Source organism: Dicentrarchus labrax, unplaced genomic scaffold (assembly GCF_905237075.1).
Source record: "Dicentrarchus labrax unplaced genomic scaffold, dlabrax2021, whole genome shotgun sequence".
NCBI lineage: Eukaryota > Metazoa > Chordata > Actinopteri > Moronidae > Dicentrarchus > Dicentrarchus labrax.
Window position 1 is genome coordinate 1,670 of NW_026136883.1, and position 16,429 is coordinate 18,098.

At 41.8% G+C, this 16,429-nt stretch overlaps 2 protein-coding genes across 3 annotated transcripts; one reads left to right on the forward strand and one right to left on the reverse strand.

Annotated features, from left to right (window-relative positions):
- Positions 1-4,340: 4,340 nt before the first annotated feature.
- LOC127360577 (calcium uniporter protein, mitochondrial) lies at positions 4,341-7,302 on the forward strand (the record flags this gene model as incomplete). Its single annotated transcript, XM_051395002.1, is given in 7 exon segments — positions 4,341-4,508; positions 4,644-4,748; positions 4,864-5,021; positions 6,522-6,628; positions 6,730-6,826; positions 6,942-7,058; positions 7,174-7,302. Coding segments are annotated over 7 exon segments (824 nt in total), but the record flags the coding sequence as incomplete, so codon positions are not given.
- A 360-nt stretch (positions 7,303-7,662) lies between these two features.
- Positions 7,663-13,908, reverse strand: cfi (complement factor I). Of its 2 annotated transcripts, none has more exons than XM_051395001.1 (17): positions 13,741-13,908; positions 12,624-12,772; positions 12,396-12,549; positions 12,093-12,156; positions 11,845-12,007; positions 11,145-11,344; positions 10,913-11,020; positions 10,713-10,835; positions 10,150-10,185; positions 10,028-10,048; positions 9,796-9,938; positions 9,599-9,702; positions 9,326-9,430; positions 9,054-9,229; positions 8,198-8,299; positions 7,959-8,107; positions 7,663-7,884 (listed from the first exon to the last, which is right to left on the reverse strand). In XM_051395001.1, the coding sequence occupies exons 1-17, from the start codon at positions 13,798-13,800 to the stop codon at positions 7,816-7,818; spliced, it is 1,926 nt and encodes a 641-aa protein (XP_051250961.1). In that variant the 5' UTR covers positions 13,801-13,908; the 3' UTR covers positions 7,663-7,815. The 2 variants fall into 2 exon arrangements, with proteins under 2 accessions (XP_051250961.1, XP_051250960.1); XM_051395000.1 differs by having other exon boundaries at positions 10,683-10,835.
- Between the last annotated feature and the right edge of the window lie 2,521 nt (positions 13,909-16,429).

The window sequence follows — 16,429 nt, forward strand, 5'->3', positions numbered from 1 at the left end:
TGCTGCTCAGGTGTATACTGCCAATGTACTGAAGTCTTTTTTTACAACAGACCAAAGGGATGAGGAAGCCAGTGTTAGAGCAGTACTTCCCTGATATGCAGGGTTTCTATAACTCAGCCAGGTATACTGTGAAACACAGAGCAGAGTCAGAGCTGACTGACCAAGAAATATTCAGACTGAAAAAACTGATTATTAAAGTCAGAAAACAACTCAGTTTTTAATGATGGTGAATGTAGGGATTTTATTCTTATTTATTTCATTGATTGTTTTTAGTCTTGTTCTTAACATCTCCATCATTATGAATGTTTTTAAAGTGGGCAGTCTGAATGTCAATGGTGCCAGAGAAACAAGAAAGAGAGCAGTAGTGTTTGAAACGGCTAAAATGAAACATATTGATGTTCTGTTTCTACAAGAAACTCACAGTGATGTTGGAAACGAGGCAGACTGGAACAGAGAATGGGAAGGAGAACTGATTTTAAGCCATAACACCACCCTCAGTGGAGGAGTGGGCTTCCTGTTCTCCAGAGGTTTTACTCCAACCTCTCTGGAGGTCAGGCATGTTGTGGAGGGGAGGTGTCTTTTAGTCAGAGCTCGTTTTGAACATTTTAATGTGGTTTTTAATCAACATTTATGCTCCAAACAACGGTGCAGAGAGGAAACACTTCTTTGAAAATATGAATGATATTTTAAACAGCTGTGGCCCGGAGGATTATTTATTTGTGGGTGGGGATTTTAATTGTACTGAAAATGAGATTTTAGATCGCAACCATGCAGAGCCTCATCCAGTATCCCAGCATGCCTTGAGGCAGCTGGTCTCCTCCCATGGCCTGGTGGACGTGTGGAGAAGGATGCACACAGGCTGCAGACAGTATACATGGTCCCACGTTAGAGAAAACAGAATCTCTTTGGCCAGACTTGATCGTTTTATGTTTTTAAGCACAGAGTCAGTGTTGTTAAAATGTGTAAGATTTTACCAGTTGGTTTTACTGATCATTCTTTGGTTTTATGTAATGTTTTTATCAGAAACATTTTACCCAAAAGTGCCTATTGGCATTTTAACTCTGTTTTAACTGTTGATAAATCTTTCAAGGAGGCTTTAAGTTATTTTTGGAATGATTTTAAACAGAAAAAAACCGAGTTTGTCAGTCTGAGGCAGTGGTGGGACCATGGAAAGGTTCAAATTAAACTTTTATGTCAGCAGCACACGCTCAATGTCACACGCGACATCACCAGATCTATCAGAGATCTGGAGACTGATATTGTGGATCTCGAGTGTACAAGTGAGTCCACAGGAAATCGAGGATATATTGAAATCCTCAAGACTAAAAAAGATGGCTTTAGCCAACCTGCTGGACACTAAAGTACAGGGTGCGCTGGTCCGGTCCCGGGTTCAAAACATCACGGAGATGGATGCTCCATCGAGTTTCTTCTTTGGGCTTGAGAAGAAACAAGGGCAGAGGAGACAAATTCACTCTCTGCTCTCTGAGACAGGGCAAGAGCTGACAGAGCCAGGCCTGATAAGGCAAAGAGCTGTGGAGTTTTACGCCTCATTGTTTGAGAGTGAGTTCAAGGAGAACGAAGAACTGATGGAGGAGGTCTGTGGTGGACTTCCTCAGGTGTCTAGAGAGGCTAACCAGCAGCTCGACAGCCCACTGACTCCACAAGAGCTCTACGCGGCACTGCAGAGCATGCAGGGACGAAAGGCTCCAGGCATCGACGGCCTCACTGTAGAGTTCTACAAAGCCTTCTGGGACATCTTGGCCCATGACCTCATAGATGTTTTTAATGAGAGCCTGGTGTCTGGGTCAATGCCACTCTCATGTCGGAGAGCCGTAATTACCCTCTTGCCCAAGAAAGGCAATTTGCAAGAAATCAGAAACTGGCGTCCTGTCTCTCTCCTCTGCACTGACTACAAAATACTGTCCAAAGTCCTGGCCAATAGGCTGAAAGGAACCATGGAGCAGATTCTCCACCGGGACCAGACGTACTGTGTGCCCGGCAGGTCTATGGTAGATAATATCTACCTCATTAGGGATGTTTTGGAGGTCTCCAGTTCATTAGGCATAAACACTGGATTGATCTCATTAGATCAAGAAAAGGCTTTTGACCGCGTTGAACACGACTTCCTTTGGAAGGTCATGGAGAGGTTTGGGTTCAGCGCTGGTCTCATAGCCAAGATCAAGGTGTTGTACAGTGACATTGAGAGTGTGCTAAAGTTTAATGGTGGCTTGTGTGCTCCTTTTTAGAGTGCATAGAGGCGTCCGACAGGGCTGTGCCCTGTCTGGGATGCTCTATGCACTCTCCCTGGAACCCCTCCTACAAAAGATAAGATCATCTGTTCGAGGCCTGTTTTTACCTGGTTTTAACAGTAGTGTTGTTTTATCTGCTTATGCTGACGATGTCGTTGTTTTTATCAAAGATCAACAGGATGTGTGTGTTTTAAATTCTGTAATCGAGAAGTTTTCTGTTGTGTCGGCTGCGAGGGTGAACTGGAGGAAGAGCGAGGCTCTTGCTGTTGGTGAATGGCGGGAGGGCCTCCCTGTTCTCCCTCAAAGCCTGATATGGAGAAGAGAAGGCTTAAAGTATCTCGGTATTTATCTCGGGAACAGCGACATTGAAAAAAAAACTGGGAAAACATTTTAGAAACAGTAGATAACAAACTGGCTAAGTGGAGGTGGCTTCACCCACAAATATCTTTTAGAGGGAGGGTCCTAATTTTAAACAATCTGGTGGCCTCCATGTTATGGCACCGGTTAGCTTGTCTGGACCCTCCAACAGGTCTCATTGCCCAGATCCAGGTGAAGATTGTCAATTTCTTCTGGAACAAATTGCACTGGATACCACAGTCTGTATTGTTTTTATCCAGAGATGAGGGGGCCAGGGCCTGGTCCACCTGGCTAGCAGGACAGCCACCTTCAGGCTCCAGTTCATTCAAAAGTATCTGACTGGACCTGAAGATCTGGTGTGGAGAGACGTGGCCAGCTGCATACTCAGGCGTGTCAATAACCTGGGGCTGGATGCTGCTCTGTTTTTAACTGATTTTAAATTCTTAAAGTTAGGTGGGTTGCCTCCTTTTTATCAGGGTGTTTTTTAAATCCTGGGGGCTTTTTAAATGTAAAAGAAGTGAGAAGTGTAACTCTCTGCACTGGTTATTAAAGGAGCCTATAATCTGTGGTGCAAAGATGGACGTGTGCTGCAGCACTGTGCCTGGGCTGATGGGGGTGCTGTGCAGCTCAAGAGTTGTCTGCCTCAAACAACTGATAGATGCAGCAGGACCAGAGCTCACAGATGTCCACTCTCTGGGCTCTGTGCTGGGGGTGCGCTCTGTCCGGCTGACGCAGAGGAGCCTAGAGCTCTGGAGGAGGAGGCTGACGGAGAAGGAGAGAATCCTTCTCCTCAAATACGGCAGGGGAGAGGCTGAGCCGGACCCCACAGACCCTTATCCCGAGATCTACTTGTGCCCTGGTTTCACAGAGCTCAGCGGCCCCCTCCTGAGACACAATGATGGGAGTACATTGAGCCTACACAAGACTGACAAAAAAACTCTGTACACAAACTGTGTAAAAACTATCCACAAAACTCGCCTGTGTGACAGAGCGCAGTGTGTGTGGACTGAGAGGCTGGGTGGGCTGAGCCCCCAGTGGAGAACATTATACAAACCTCCTCTAAAAAAAGAACTGGAGATCTCCAGTGGAGGATTTTACATGGTGCCATTGCCACCAATGCCTTTTTATCTGTTCTTAATCACAGTGTTGTAAAGGAGTGCCCATTCTGTGGACTGACTGAGAACATTTTCCATGTTTTTACTGAGTGCAGGAGATTGGCAGACATTTTTAACGTTTTAACTCGTGTTTTTAATCTATTTGGTGTCATTTTTACTGCCCCTGTTTTTATTTGTGGAGTTGGTTTTAAAAAAACAGAAAAAGTAAAGTGTCGACTCCTAAACTTTTTAATTGGTGAGGCTAAAATGTCGATATACCTGACTCGTAGGGACAGACTGCAGGGTGGGCCGACCCTTGACCCTGTGACCCTGTGGAGGTACAATGTGAAGGCCAGACTGAGGCTGGAGTTTTGCTTCCACAGGGTCACAGGGAATACAGATGTGTTTGAGCAGCAGTGGGCTCATGAGGAGCTGTTGTGCCGGGTGACCGGTGGAGAGTTAAAGTTCACATCCTTCCTCAACTGATCTATTGATTGTGTAACTGTTTGTTACAGTTAGTTAAATGTAAATAAAGTATTGTTCAAAAATCAAAATCTCCCTCTCTCTCTCTCTCTCTCTCTCTCTGTCTCTCTCTCTCTGTCTCTCTCTCTCTCTCTCTCTCTCTCTCTCTCTCTCTCAGATGTGTCTATTCGTTACAGCCTCGGTCGCCCCGTCCTCTCCGTGCGCCTCCCTGCGGGTCAGCAGCATCGTTTCACGCTGACGCCGATGTTGACCACGGTGGGTGACCTGCTGCGTGACATCACAGCCAAGGACGCCAGCGTGCACACCGTTAGCCTGCTCAACGGAGGTAAACGCACACGTAGCTGCTAACAGTAAACGGGAAAGGTTGCTCAACTGTGATTGGAGCACAGAGCAAAAAAGGGGCGGGGCTTAGGAAGTGTCAATAGTCCTCGCGTTGTAAAAACTTTATTTCCTCCCTCAGACGGACAGAGAATCTCCTCGTGCACCTGCATGGAAACTGTTTTACACAAAGATTTTCAACTGGTCATCAATGACGTCACACACAACGTTTGCTCTTTTGGACAAGGTACAGTGTGTGTGTGTGTGTGTGTGTGTGTGTGTGTGTGTGTGTTTGGTTAGCTTAGCATAAAGACAGGAAGCAGGGTCAGTATCAGTAGCTCGTGTGTTTGTGTGTCCGTCAGGGTCGTCCCATGAACACATGCTCGGTCCCGATGATATGAAGTACATCGTCCACCTGCTGCACTCGGCTCTGAGTCTTCCTCAACAGCGACTCATCAAACACAGAGAGCTGCAACTCCGACAGGAAGAGCTGCGACTGGAGCTGCAGCCGCTGGAGACGGTAATCAATTCTGTTACAACTCCTAATCTACATACAACATATAATATTATTAAGAACATATCTATGTACACGAGGTAAAGTGTAGTGAAAATGTGCAAGAAAGAAGAAAGTGCAGAAGTGGTTGTCTGTGTTTGAGGTCAGATTACAGAGGGGGGGTGTCTGACTCTCTGAGGGAGGCGTTGTAGAGATTGATGACCACAGGCAGGAATGATTTCCTGTGGCGCTCTGTGGTGCATCTGGGTGAGAGGAGTCTTCTGCTGAAGGTGCTCCTCTGCTGGGCCAGTGTGTCGTAGAGAGGGTGAGAGACATTGTTCCTCCTCTCTGCCACGGTCTTCAGGGGTGTCCAGCTCCTCCCCCACGACATCACCGGCCCTCCTGATCAGTTTGTTTAGTCTGTTGTTGTCAGCGACCCTCAGCCCACTGCCCCAGCATGTGACAGTGAAGAAGATCACACTGGCCACAACAGACTCATAGAACATCCTCAGCATCGTCCAGCAGATGTTAAAGGACCTCAGCCTCCTTAGGAAAAAGAGGCTTTGGCCCTTTTTGTAGACAGCCTCGGTGTTTCTGGTCCAGTCCAACTTATTATTAAAGTACACCCCCAGGTACTTATACTCAACAGTGTCCACAGGGACCCCCTGGATGGAAACAGGGGTCACTGGTGTTTTTGCCCTCCTCAGATCCACTATGAGCTCCTTTGTCTTTGTCACATTGAGCTGTAGATGATTCAGCTCAGTCCAAGTGACAAAGTTGCCCACCACAGTCCTATATTCACTGTCATCACCCTTATCTATGCAGCCAACTATTGCTGAGTCATCAGAAAACTTCTGAAGGTGGCAGGACTCGGTGCAGTAGTTGAAGTCTGAGGTGAAGAGGGTGAAGAGGAAGGGAGAGAGGACAGTCCCCTGTGGGTTGCTGACCACCCTGTCAGACACACAGTTCAGTAGGCGTACGTACTGTGGTCTGCCCGTCAGGTAATCACCCATCCAGGACACGATGGGGGCCTCCACCTGCATCGCAGCCATCTTCTCCCCAGTAGAGCCGGACGGATGAAGTCAAAGAACATGACTCTCACAGTGCTCGCCGGCTTATCCAGATGAGTGTAGACTAATACTGCAATAACACACACTGAAAACCAACGTCTCCCCTCTGCAGACTGCGACCTCCTACGTAGCCGTTAGCCTGACACGCTCTGCCACAGACACTGGAGAGTTAGCCTCTCTGAGCCGCTAGCTTAGCTAACGTTACAGCACAAGAATCTTCCACACAGAAACTTTTACAAACAGTCACGAATGTGCTTCTAGTGACTGTAAGAGCTCCAGTGGACAAACAGAGTCTGGCAGCAGCTTCTTATGGCTGATTAGCTCAGTTAGCTCAGTTAGCTCTGACTACCGGCTGCTATTGTTAATTGCCAGTCAAACTACAAATGGTCCTACAACAATATCAATATACTTGTGTGTGTGTGTGTGTGTGTGTGTGTGTGTGTGTGTGTGTGTTCAGTTGAGAGTGGAGATGGCGCGGGAGGCAGACACCAGAGCCTCAGTCCTGGGCTGGGTGGGGCTGGCCTACCTGTCCCTGCAGGGAGGATTCCTGGGTTACCTCACCTGGTAATAAAACACACACACACACACACATCCTGAGTTCACTGTCCTCAGGTATCCTGTAACTGTGTGTGTGTGTGTGTGTGTGTGTGTGTGTGTGTGTGCAGGTATGTGTTTGCGTGGGACGTCATGGAACCAGTCACCTACTTCATCACCTACACCACTAGCATGATCTTCTTCGGCTACTACATCCTCACCAAACAGGCACGAGCAGCTTTTTGTTGTTTAATTATATTTAACTGGAAATATTTTAATATTTGTGTGTGTGTGTGTGTGTGTGTGTGTATGTGTGTGTGTGTGTGTGTGTGTGTGTGTGCAGGATTTCATCTGTCCGCAGGTGAGGGATCGTCAGTCCCTTCACTTCTTCCACCAGAAAGCTTCTCGACAGAAGTTCAACGTTCAGAAATACAACGAGCTGAAAGACGAGCTGGCGAAGGTCGTTAACACACACACACACACACATCTGCTCTTCCTGCTCGTTACTCCGAGTGTGAGAGACATGATCAGTTAATAATGACTGTGTGTGTGTGTGTGTGTGTGTGTGTGTGCAGGTCGAGGCGGATCTCAGCAGGTTGAGTCGAGCCCTTCAGCTGCCGGTGGCTCAGACTCAGAGCTCCACCTGAGACTGTTTGTTTAATTCCCTTTCTTGCGACGTTAAATGTCATTTTTGCACATTTTTGTACGTTTTGTTTCTGAAACATGTGTTTTTCTATCACAACCAGTTGCCTTTATTAAAGACACTGTGAAATAAAAATACATTTTCCAAGTTCTTATCCTGCATTTAGCAGCTTGTATACACTCGATCAATTAACTTATTAGCTTACAAACGTGAATCTTTACTGTTTATTTTCCAATAGTTACAGAAACTACGTAAACATATTGCAATCACTTAAACACTCTCCATGTTCAGTGTCAGCTCTCAGGCCCCTGAGCCTAAAACATACATAAAGAATACAATAATAAATAATAAAAATGATTCAGAAAAACAGAGCAGAATGTTAATTCAATAAACTTCAGTAAGAAACAGACAGTAAGCTGTATATTGTCAGCCATAGAAACAGAAAAATATACTTTATTGAAGTTTTATTGGACACAAAGTGAGATACAATCAATAAACAAATTATTATTATTATTCAAAGTTTGTCAGCGACAATAAAAACAAAGTGTATTTATCCTACGTGTGTTCGTCTTCATCAGGAGTTGAACTTGGTGACTGCAGGCCACTTTGTGTGATGTCTGATCCATTCAAAGTAATGAGCAACCTGTCAGAGAGAGAAAATAACAATATAATATAATAATAAATAAATATAAATATATAATAATATATATATTTTACCTGTGTATAAACTCCGGGGAATCCTGGCTGACCACACCTCTCTCCCCAGCTGACGATGCCCCACAGGTAGGAAACCCCGAGTTCATCCTTACACACCAGAGGACCTCCGCTGTCACCCTGACAGGAGTCCACGCTGCCGTCCAGATCACCTGCACACACACACACACACACACATTAGCACAGTGTGTGTGTGTGTGTGTGGTGTGTGTGGGTGTGTGTGTGTGTGGAGCCTCGCTCACCTGCACACATCATTCCCGGTTTGAAGCGATTTCTGTAGAAGCTCTGACAGTCGGCGATGAGGGACACGTTGGCCCAGAGCAACACCTGAGCTGATCTCCCGTCTGTAGACGCATTGATCAATAAACATCAATCAATAAACATCAATCAATAAACAGACTCTTTACACTTCCAATCGAGCTCATTAAAGACTCATGATTATGTAGCTTGTTCAATGTAAATAAATTCTCTTCACTAAATATCACTTTGGTTCAGTTTAATGTCACAAAATTAATATTCTTTTTAAATTCTAATAATATTGATATTAAAATATATTTACTGAATTAATTTGTATTAACATTTCCTTAATTGGCATTTTAATTTACTTAATCTGGTTTGCTTTGGTTTAATAAAATATTGGTTGTAACCATGACGTGCTTTAATATTCAATTAAAATATAGTGAAAACTAAGTTTAGATATTTACACTGAAGTTACAGTTCTTCTTTATTAGATATGACTATAGATATAGAAACGTAGATGCTGCGTATCGATTTGAAGTGCGTCTGCGCGGTCGCCATATTGTGGAGGTCAGATCTGCTAGTTAACAACAGAGAGAATCAGACTGTAACTCACTTAATCCTACACTGATTTTAATGGTGTTTGGTTTGTTATAAACAAACCTGATGATGGTTACTGGTTGGAATTACTCAGCTCTCGATTTCTCACATTTATAACAAACCAACATTCATGAAAATGGGTTCAGAATTAAGCGAGTTACAGTCTGAATCTTTCAGTATTGTTAACTGAGCTCCGCAATATAGCGATCGCACAGATGTAAAGCAGTGCGTTAAACCTGTCCGGTGATACACAAATGTTACCTGCGGTTCGTCCCCATCCGGAGATGCTGCAGGTGTGGTTGGGCTGGAACAGGTGAGTCGACCAGGGAACGCAGACGGCGCTCACGGCCGGGTTGTCCTCAAAACATTTCTCCTGGAAGGGAAGTTTCTCCAGCTCCACCAGAGCGATGTCGTTCTCATAGGAGCTGGCGTTGTATCTGCAGGAGATTAAAAACAGTAAGACAGACAGACAGACAGATAGATAGATAGACAGATAGACAGATAGACAGATAGATAGACAGGTAGACAGATACCTAGGGTGGATGTGAATGTCTGCCACAGGAACGATGTCAGTCGTGCCCTGAGCTCTGGACTTCTTCCAGAGAGAAAACTTCACCCTGAAGGCAGACGGGTTGGGTCTGATGGAGAGAGACGGGTGAGAGACTATAACCGTCACTACTGAGAGAGAGAGCGAGTCACTATTTTGGGTTTGGACATTAGAGGATTAGACTATTTGAACTGTATCTGTTCAACCAACTTATTTATAAAAGCTCTCCAGTGTCTATGACTGTTAAACATCATCCTACCTGACGCAGTGAGCTGCAGTGATTACCCAGCATCCTCCGATATACGCGCCCCCACAGTCGATCTTCCGGTTCTCTTCCAGCGCAATCTGCCACTGGATCTGAGTCTGCAGAGCGGGAACATCATATAAACCAGCGGTTGTTTTCTGTCCTGGAGCTGAAGCTGATCTAAGATCATACAAAGATTGTTTGTAACTGACCGGTTTCGCTGGGACTCCCCCCACAACCCTCTTAACTCGGCTGCTCCGTCCTCGCTCGTTCACCTCCTCGTCGTCCACATTGGTCATGTTGGGGATCCCACACATTAGCGAGGACTCCAGAATATGTCGGCTGATCCTCGTTTCTAGAGAGAGATGTGATTGGATGACTTAATCTCAGCTGTAATCTAAAAACATCAGACCTGCTGTAAGTGTCACTGTTGAGGTCACGTACCTTCTTTGGGACTGACGTACTCTGAAATAGAAGGAAAAAAAACAAATGTCACTACCATCACCGCCACTAACAACAACAATAGTTTTCTCTCAAAGGTTCAACCTGCTGCTGTTTAGGCGTACTTGTGTTTTCAGGTAGTGGATGCAACCGCACGTGCTCTGTGGGAAGCAGAAATATATTACAAATAATGAAAACAGGGTGCAGAAAAGAAGACTGATGGAGGTAAAATGTCAGAAACTACTTCATTAACAACATAAAAACAGCAGACAGAGCAAACAACTGTTGTCCTATTTCCTAAATTTAACTCTTTTAGTCACTTTTAAAAAGTTTGCCTTTAAAGTCTGTTGGATTACCAGAAAATCATCAACTGTTATTGGTTGTAATTTTATATTGAACACAGAACCGAAATCAATCAGAAAAAAAGAGCAAAAGTTTCAGTGATTTCCAAAATTATATGGATGGAGTTTATAAAGTGTGTGAGTCTGTTAAGGCAGTTTGAGGGCTGGTTCGGAGCGAGTGCCTGCTCTGGAAACCAGTTCCTGTGCGTTTCGACAGTCAAAGAATTGGTTCTTGGTGGGGAAAACTAACACCAGAACCAAGAACCGCTTACAACCACTTTACATGCCTAAAACATCGCAACTGGCACTACGTTCACCTTGATGGTTAGAGCGTGTATGTATCTCACTGTTGCCCATTGTGTGTTTCTTTGATTCATCCTCGCCATCCAGACAGTCGATCTGTCCGTCTCCGAGTGCGTCTCGATCCACGCACACGCCGGTCTTACAGCGGAAAGCATGGTTCCTGCAACCTGATAAACACATCGTGAAAAAGACCCGACAAACTACTGAAGGTTACAAAAGATATTTATCTGTGTGTTCGGCTTACTTTTGCAGCACATCTCGTCGCTGCGGTCGCCACAGTCATCGACTCCGTCACAGGTCTGGTTCAGAGACACACACTTCCTGTTTACACATGTGAAGTCACACTCGTCCTCTAAAACACAAACAAATGTCACAATACAGGAAAACAGAGCTAACGGAGCTTCGGTCAGAGGACAATAATATTTAATATTTATTACAATCGTCAGTGGAAGATAATAAAACCAGTACGTACTCACCTGTTGGTGCGTTCGATTCGTCGTAACAGGTTATCGTAGCGACCTTCCTGTTGCCAAGGGAGATCTTGTCATAGATTACACACTCAGCGAGGGAATTCTCGTAACCTTGGCAGCGGACGCTAACACATTCGTCTGGGAACTGCCTGCCGTGGGTGGCCATCAGGGATTTGCCTTGTATGAAATCAGCCTTCGCCGCTCCGCTGTAAACACACGAACTCTGTCGGCTTATTGTTGCTTTTATTCTCGAGCAGTTCACGAGGTTATGCTACTGGTCCTGTAACGTCCATCACAACAACACAAAGTCCAAAGCTAACATTGCTGCAAAGCTTGTGGAACATATTGTCTGATTCTGCTTTTAGCTGGATAACGTTATCTTGCTTTATAACGTGGAAGAAATACTGCCAGCTAACGTTAGCTTGCTTACAGAAGAATTGATTTTTTTTAAACTGAGTGTCTTTTATCGAGGGCTGTGTGTTCTGGCGAGTTACACTTCAATATATCGCGATATATTGCGATATTATAATGCCATCGGTTTACAGCGCTGCTAACTAGCGGTTTAAACACGAATATCGATGCAGTGTTTTTGAGTATTGATACAATATCGCTGCTATGTTACAATATTACACCCCTACTTTTATCGCGATAATAACGCATATCGTCTCATCCCTAGTGCGCATTATATGAATATGTCTCCTCTCACAGTCGATGTCCGTGCTCCTTGCAGAAGACGTTAGCAGTCGCCATGTTCCACAGCTTCCAGCACACCAGCAACCTCTCCGCACTGGTGCTTCCAGCCTGAGGAAGGTTGACCGTTACCACTCCCGTCTCTTGGTCCCGTGAACTCGTGAACTTTTCATAAGGTGCTGCGGTGAGAGAGATTGTTAAAGGTGACAGAAGTTATATAAATACAAATATTACAGAGCCCTGAATGTATCCGTGAGAGCGAACCTCCGCACTTCTGCCCAAAGTGAGACATGGTGGGTCGTTTGACGCGGCACGAGTAAGCCATAACCTGGAAAACAGATTTAACAACTGCTTTAATGACATTTACTAACCTGTTGAAAGGGCGACACTCCCACTGCATTCCCACCAAAAGCAACACAAATATTCACCCTTTAATCTGGTTTACAGCGGTGGTATGAATAAACATTTAATTTAATGGCAATAAACGGATCAAAATGATGCTGAAATAACATCGCAAATTTGTGTACAACAAGTTGATGCTCCTCCAACCAGCTGCAGTATTATTACCTGGCAGTAGGAGGTGTAGGTTCTGTGGTCCCGCCCACAGACGAAGGTGGTGTTGTCGACGGGACATAAGTACGGCGGCTTACAGGAGCAGGTCCCTTCGATGCAACGCTCCCACGGAGCGCAAAACACCAGGTGACATGAATTACGAGTTAACCTAAAGAATAATAACGGACAGATTATAGCTACTAAAGCCTCTGTGTCAATGTAAATAACTCAATATGCACTTACTTCTTCTCCAGACACTCAGACGGACCCAGAAACGGGTCTTGGTCTCGGTCTGCAGGGGTTGGGGGTGCGGGGCTGGTGACCGGAAGGAGGGTGGGTCGGGTTGTTGGTTCTGCTTCCTGCGGGTCTGTTAATGATTGACCTGTCTGCAGCTGGACCAAATAATAATACAGGAGTTATTCACATCATCTACATTCACTGTGGATTCTACGTACGATCTTTGTCCTGGACTAAGCAGCATCAAACAGAAATGCATGGTGGGAAATCCTTTTTAAAGCCCGGGTGAAATGGAAATCAGAGAGATTTTATTGCTGGGTTTGGCTCCTGACACCCCGGCTAAGTTGGCTAATGTTAGCTGCACAAGCTAACAACATCTAACATTAGCAACAGTTAGCTTCTTTTAGCACAAAGTCCATCAGGAAACTCCATAATTCACTTCGGTACCGCTGTTATCAAACTGTCCTCTGATTGTTCACTGTGAGGCTGCTGAGTCCTGATCAGTTGCACACTAACCATAGCTACATTGGAGTTGAGGCAGAGCAGCCGGAGGACGTCGGAGGGAAAACCAGACAATATTGATCCAGTTTCACCGACATTGAACAGAAATCAGTGAGCTCAGCCATGCTGTTAGCTAGCTAGCTAACTAATAGTTAAATTATTAAAATGATTAAAAGATTGATTGATGGGTGAATGTCAGGATATTATTGGTTGAAATCAGTTAGTTCATGTTGACGTAAGCAGGCGTCACATTTTGTTTTACAGGAAGATAAAATTATTGGATTTAATATAAAAATACAAATACAAAAAATTTGTTTGTCATAAATGGTTAAATATGGAAACAATATAACTGAGGATCTTAAAGGGTTAAAATTAAAGTTAGGGCTGCACAGTTAATAGTAGCAATATGCATATTGCAATAAAGGTAAAATGTCTGACAAACAGTATTTTAATGAAGGACTGTAGTGCCCGCTGACAAATGTTTGTTTGGTACAGACCAAAATAATCATAAAACATCAATATGGTGTTTTTACTATACCGTGCAGCCCTGATACAAGTAATAAAACACAAATACAGACAATATTAATGTTTTTGTACAAGGATAAAATACAAGTTAACTCACAGTTTCAGAGTGAATGAAGAGAAGAACCAACACGAACACAGAAAAACTAGCCGATCTCATCCTGACAAACACAAACTGCTTCTTACTGAAAGGTTTCTGACAGCTGCAATGTGACTGACCGATATCTCTTCTGTCCGCTGATGATCAGTCAATCAATCATTAGCCTGTTTCGTCAGTGAGGACAAACACAGCCTGGACTGACTCAGCTGTGCTGTAACGGAGTCGGGGGCAGGTTTCCAGTAACCAGCATCACAAATATGTGTGTTTGAACCCAGAAAGATTCAGGTCAACTGGAGACGTTTGTGTGTCATTAAACAGAGTATAAACTGTTCTATATGTAGTTAATTCAATCAGTAATCTATAATCAATAAACAGTGTATAAACTGTTCTATATGTAGTTAATTCAATCAGTAATCTATAATCAATAAACAGAGTATAAACTGTTCTATATGTAGTTAATTCAATCAGTAATCTATAATCAATAAACAGAGTATAAACTGTTCTATATGTAGTTGATTCAATCAGTAATCTATAATCAATAAACAGTGTATAAACTGTTCTATATGTAGTTAATTCAATCAGTAATCTATAATCAATAAACAGTATAAACTGTTCTATATGTAGTTAATTCAATCAGTAATCTATAATCAATAAACAGAGTATAAACTGTTCTATATGTAGTTGATTCAAACAGTAATCTATAATCAATAAACAGTGTATAAACTGTTCTATATGTAGTTGATTCAATCAATAATCTATAATCAATAAACAGTGTATAAACTGTTCTATATGTAGTTGATTCAATCAGTAATCTATAATCAATAAACAGTGTATAAACTGTTCTATATGTAGTTGATTCAATCAATAATCTATAATCAATAAACAGTGTATAAACTGTTCTATATGTAGTTGATTCAATCAATAATCTATAATCAATAAACGCTAACCCACTGTTTAGATCTTTGTTTTACTACCAGCTAGCTACGAAGTTACGTTCATGAAAAGCGTCACAAACATCGTAACAAACATCGTAACAAACATCGTAACAATAGTTGAAGATGTTCGCAGTTGTTGTTTGTTGATTTACAGAAATAAAAACTCTTCAATTGTCGTATTTCTTCACGTTAAGAATGAAACTGTTCAGGTTTGTTTTTAAATCTTTGACTTTTTAACGGATGAAGGATTTTAATCAGAGAAACAAGCTAAGCTAACGCTAGCAGCAGCTGGCATGGATCAGGGTCCTGGTCGTTAATGTACTTTGGGACAGGCGACCCTGAACAGGATAAATAGATGGAAGTACAAATAAGTTAATGATGAACTCTGTATCAATAACAGTGTTTACTTTGGCTGAGAGCTTCAGTTCATCCAGTGAGGAGATAAATCTGATGATATTCTCCATTTTCTTCTTGTTCAGACTCAATAAACTGAAAACTGTTTAATATTATTATTATTATTATTATTATATTTATTATGTATTATTAATTATTATTATTATGTATTATTTATTATTAATTATTATTATTTATTATTAATTATTATTATTATTTGTTATTATTATTTATTATTAATTATTATTTATTATTAATTATTATTTATTATTAATTATTATTTATTGTTATAATTATTATTATTATTTATTATTAATTATTATTTATTATTATTATTTATTATTATTATTATTTATTATTATTAATTATTACTATTATTATTACTAATTATTATTATTATTAATTATTATTATTATTTATTATTATTTTTATTAATTATTATGTATTGTTTATTATTATTATAATTAATAATAATTATTATCATTTTTATTATTATTCTTATTATTATTTGTTATTATTATTATTATTTATTATTAATTATTCTTATTATTATTTATTATTATTATTAATTATTATTATTATTATTTATTATTTATTATTATTATTATTATTATTATTTAATTATTATTTATTATTATTATTTATTATTAATTATTATTATTATTATTATTTATTATTTATTATTATTATTATTTATTGTTGGGTAATTTGTTGGAATACATTAATTAGCTAGTGATTGGTGTAGCTAGTGTTTAGCTTTTCAACATAGATTAGCCTAGCACGTAGCATATGTGCCCGAGGTTCTGACCGAGGCTAGCTCAACTGTTATTGGAGCGCAGAGCAAAAAGGGGGCGGGGCTTAAAGGTAAATTAGTGGTATCTGTTAGCATTAGCACAGTTCTGGAAATAAATGAAGACACAGCATTGTGACACACATTTAATGACTTCAACCATCAACAGAGCTCCAAAAATGATCGGATCAAACATCGTGGTACATATTCCCGATCGATTGATGAGTCAGACGTCAGACATCAGTTTCAGATAAACATTTGTTTATATTGCAGATAGAGACCAATCTGTGAGGCTACTTTAATATAACGTTAAATGAGACAAACCATGTAAAGACATTATTTATTTTCACAGTTAGAGGTAAAAGACTGACCGACGTCTTGTGTTTGTCGAAACCGTTAGCTTAGCATTCAGTTTCATTCAGCAGCTAAACACTTTTGTTCAGGTTAGCTGAAAGTTTACGTACAGAAACGATTACAACAAGGAGTTTTTAACAGTCAACCTCGACATAGCATAGCATATAGCATATCTGAGCAGAAGAACCCTGTCTGTGAAAGTTTTACATTCTCTATT

Excerpts from the sequence above, each read along its gene's own strand:
- cfi (XM_051395000.1), bottom strand. The coding sequence starts at position 13,800 with ATGAGATCGGCTAGTTTTTCTGTGTTCGTGTTGGTTCTTCTCTTCATT. Across the intron at positions 10,049-10,149 it reads TCCACTACCTGAAAACACAA|AGTACGTCAGTCCCAAAGAA; the intron begins GTACGCCTAAAC and ends CTTCTATTTCAG. Across the intron at positions 9,703-9,795 it reads GGGGAGTCCCAGCGAAACCG|ACTCAGATCCAGTGGCAGAT; the intron begins GTCAGTTACAAA and ends CCCGCTCTGCAG.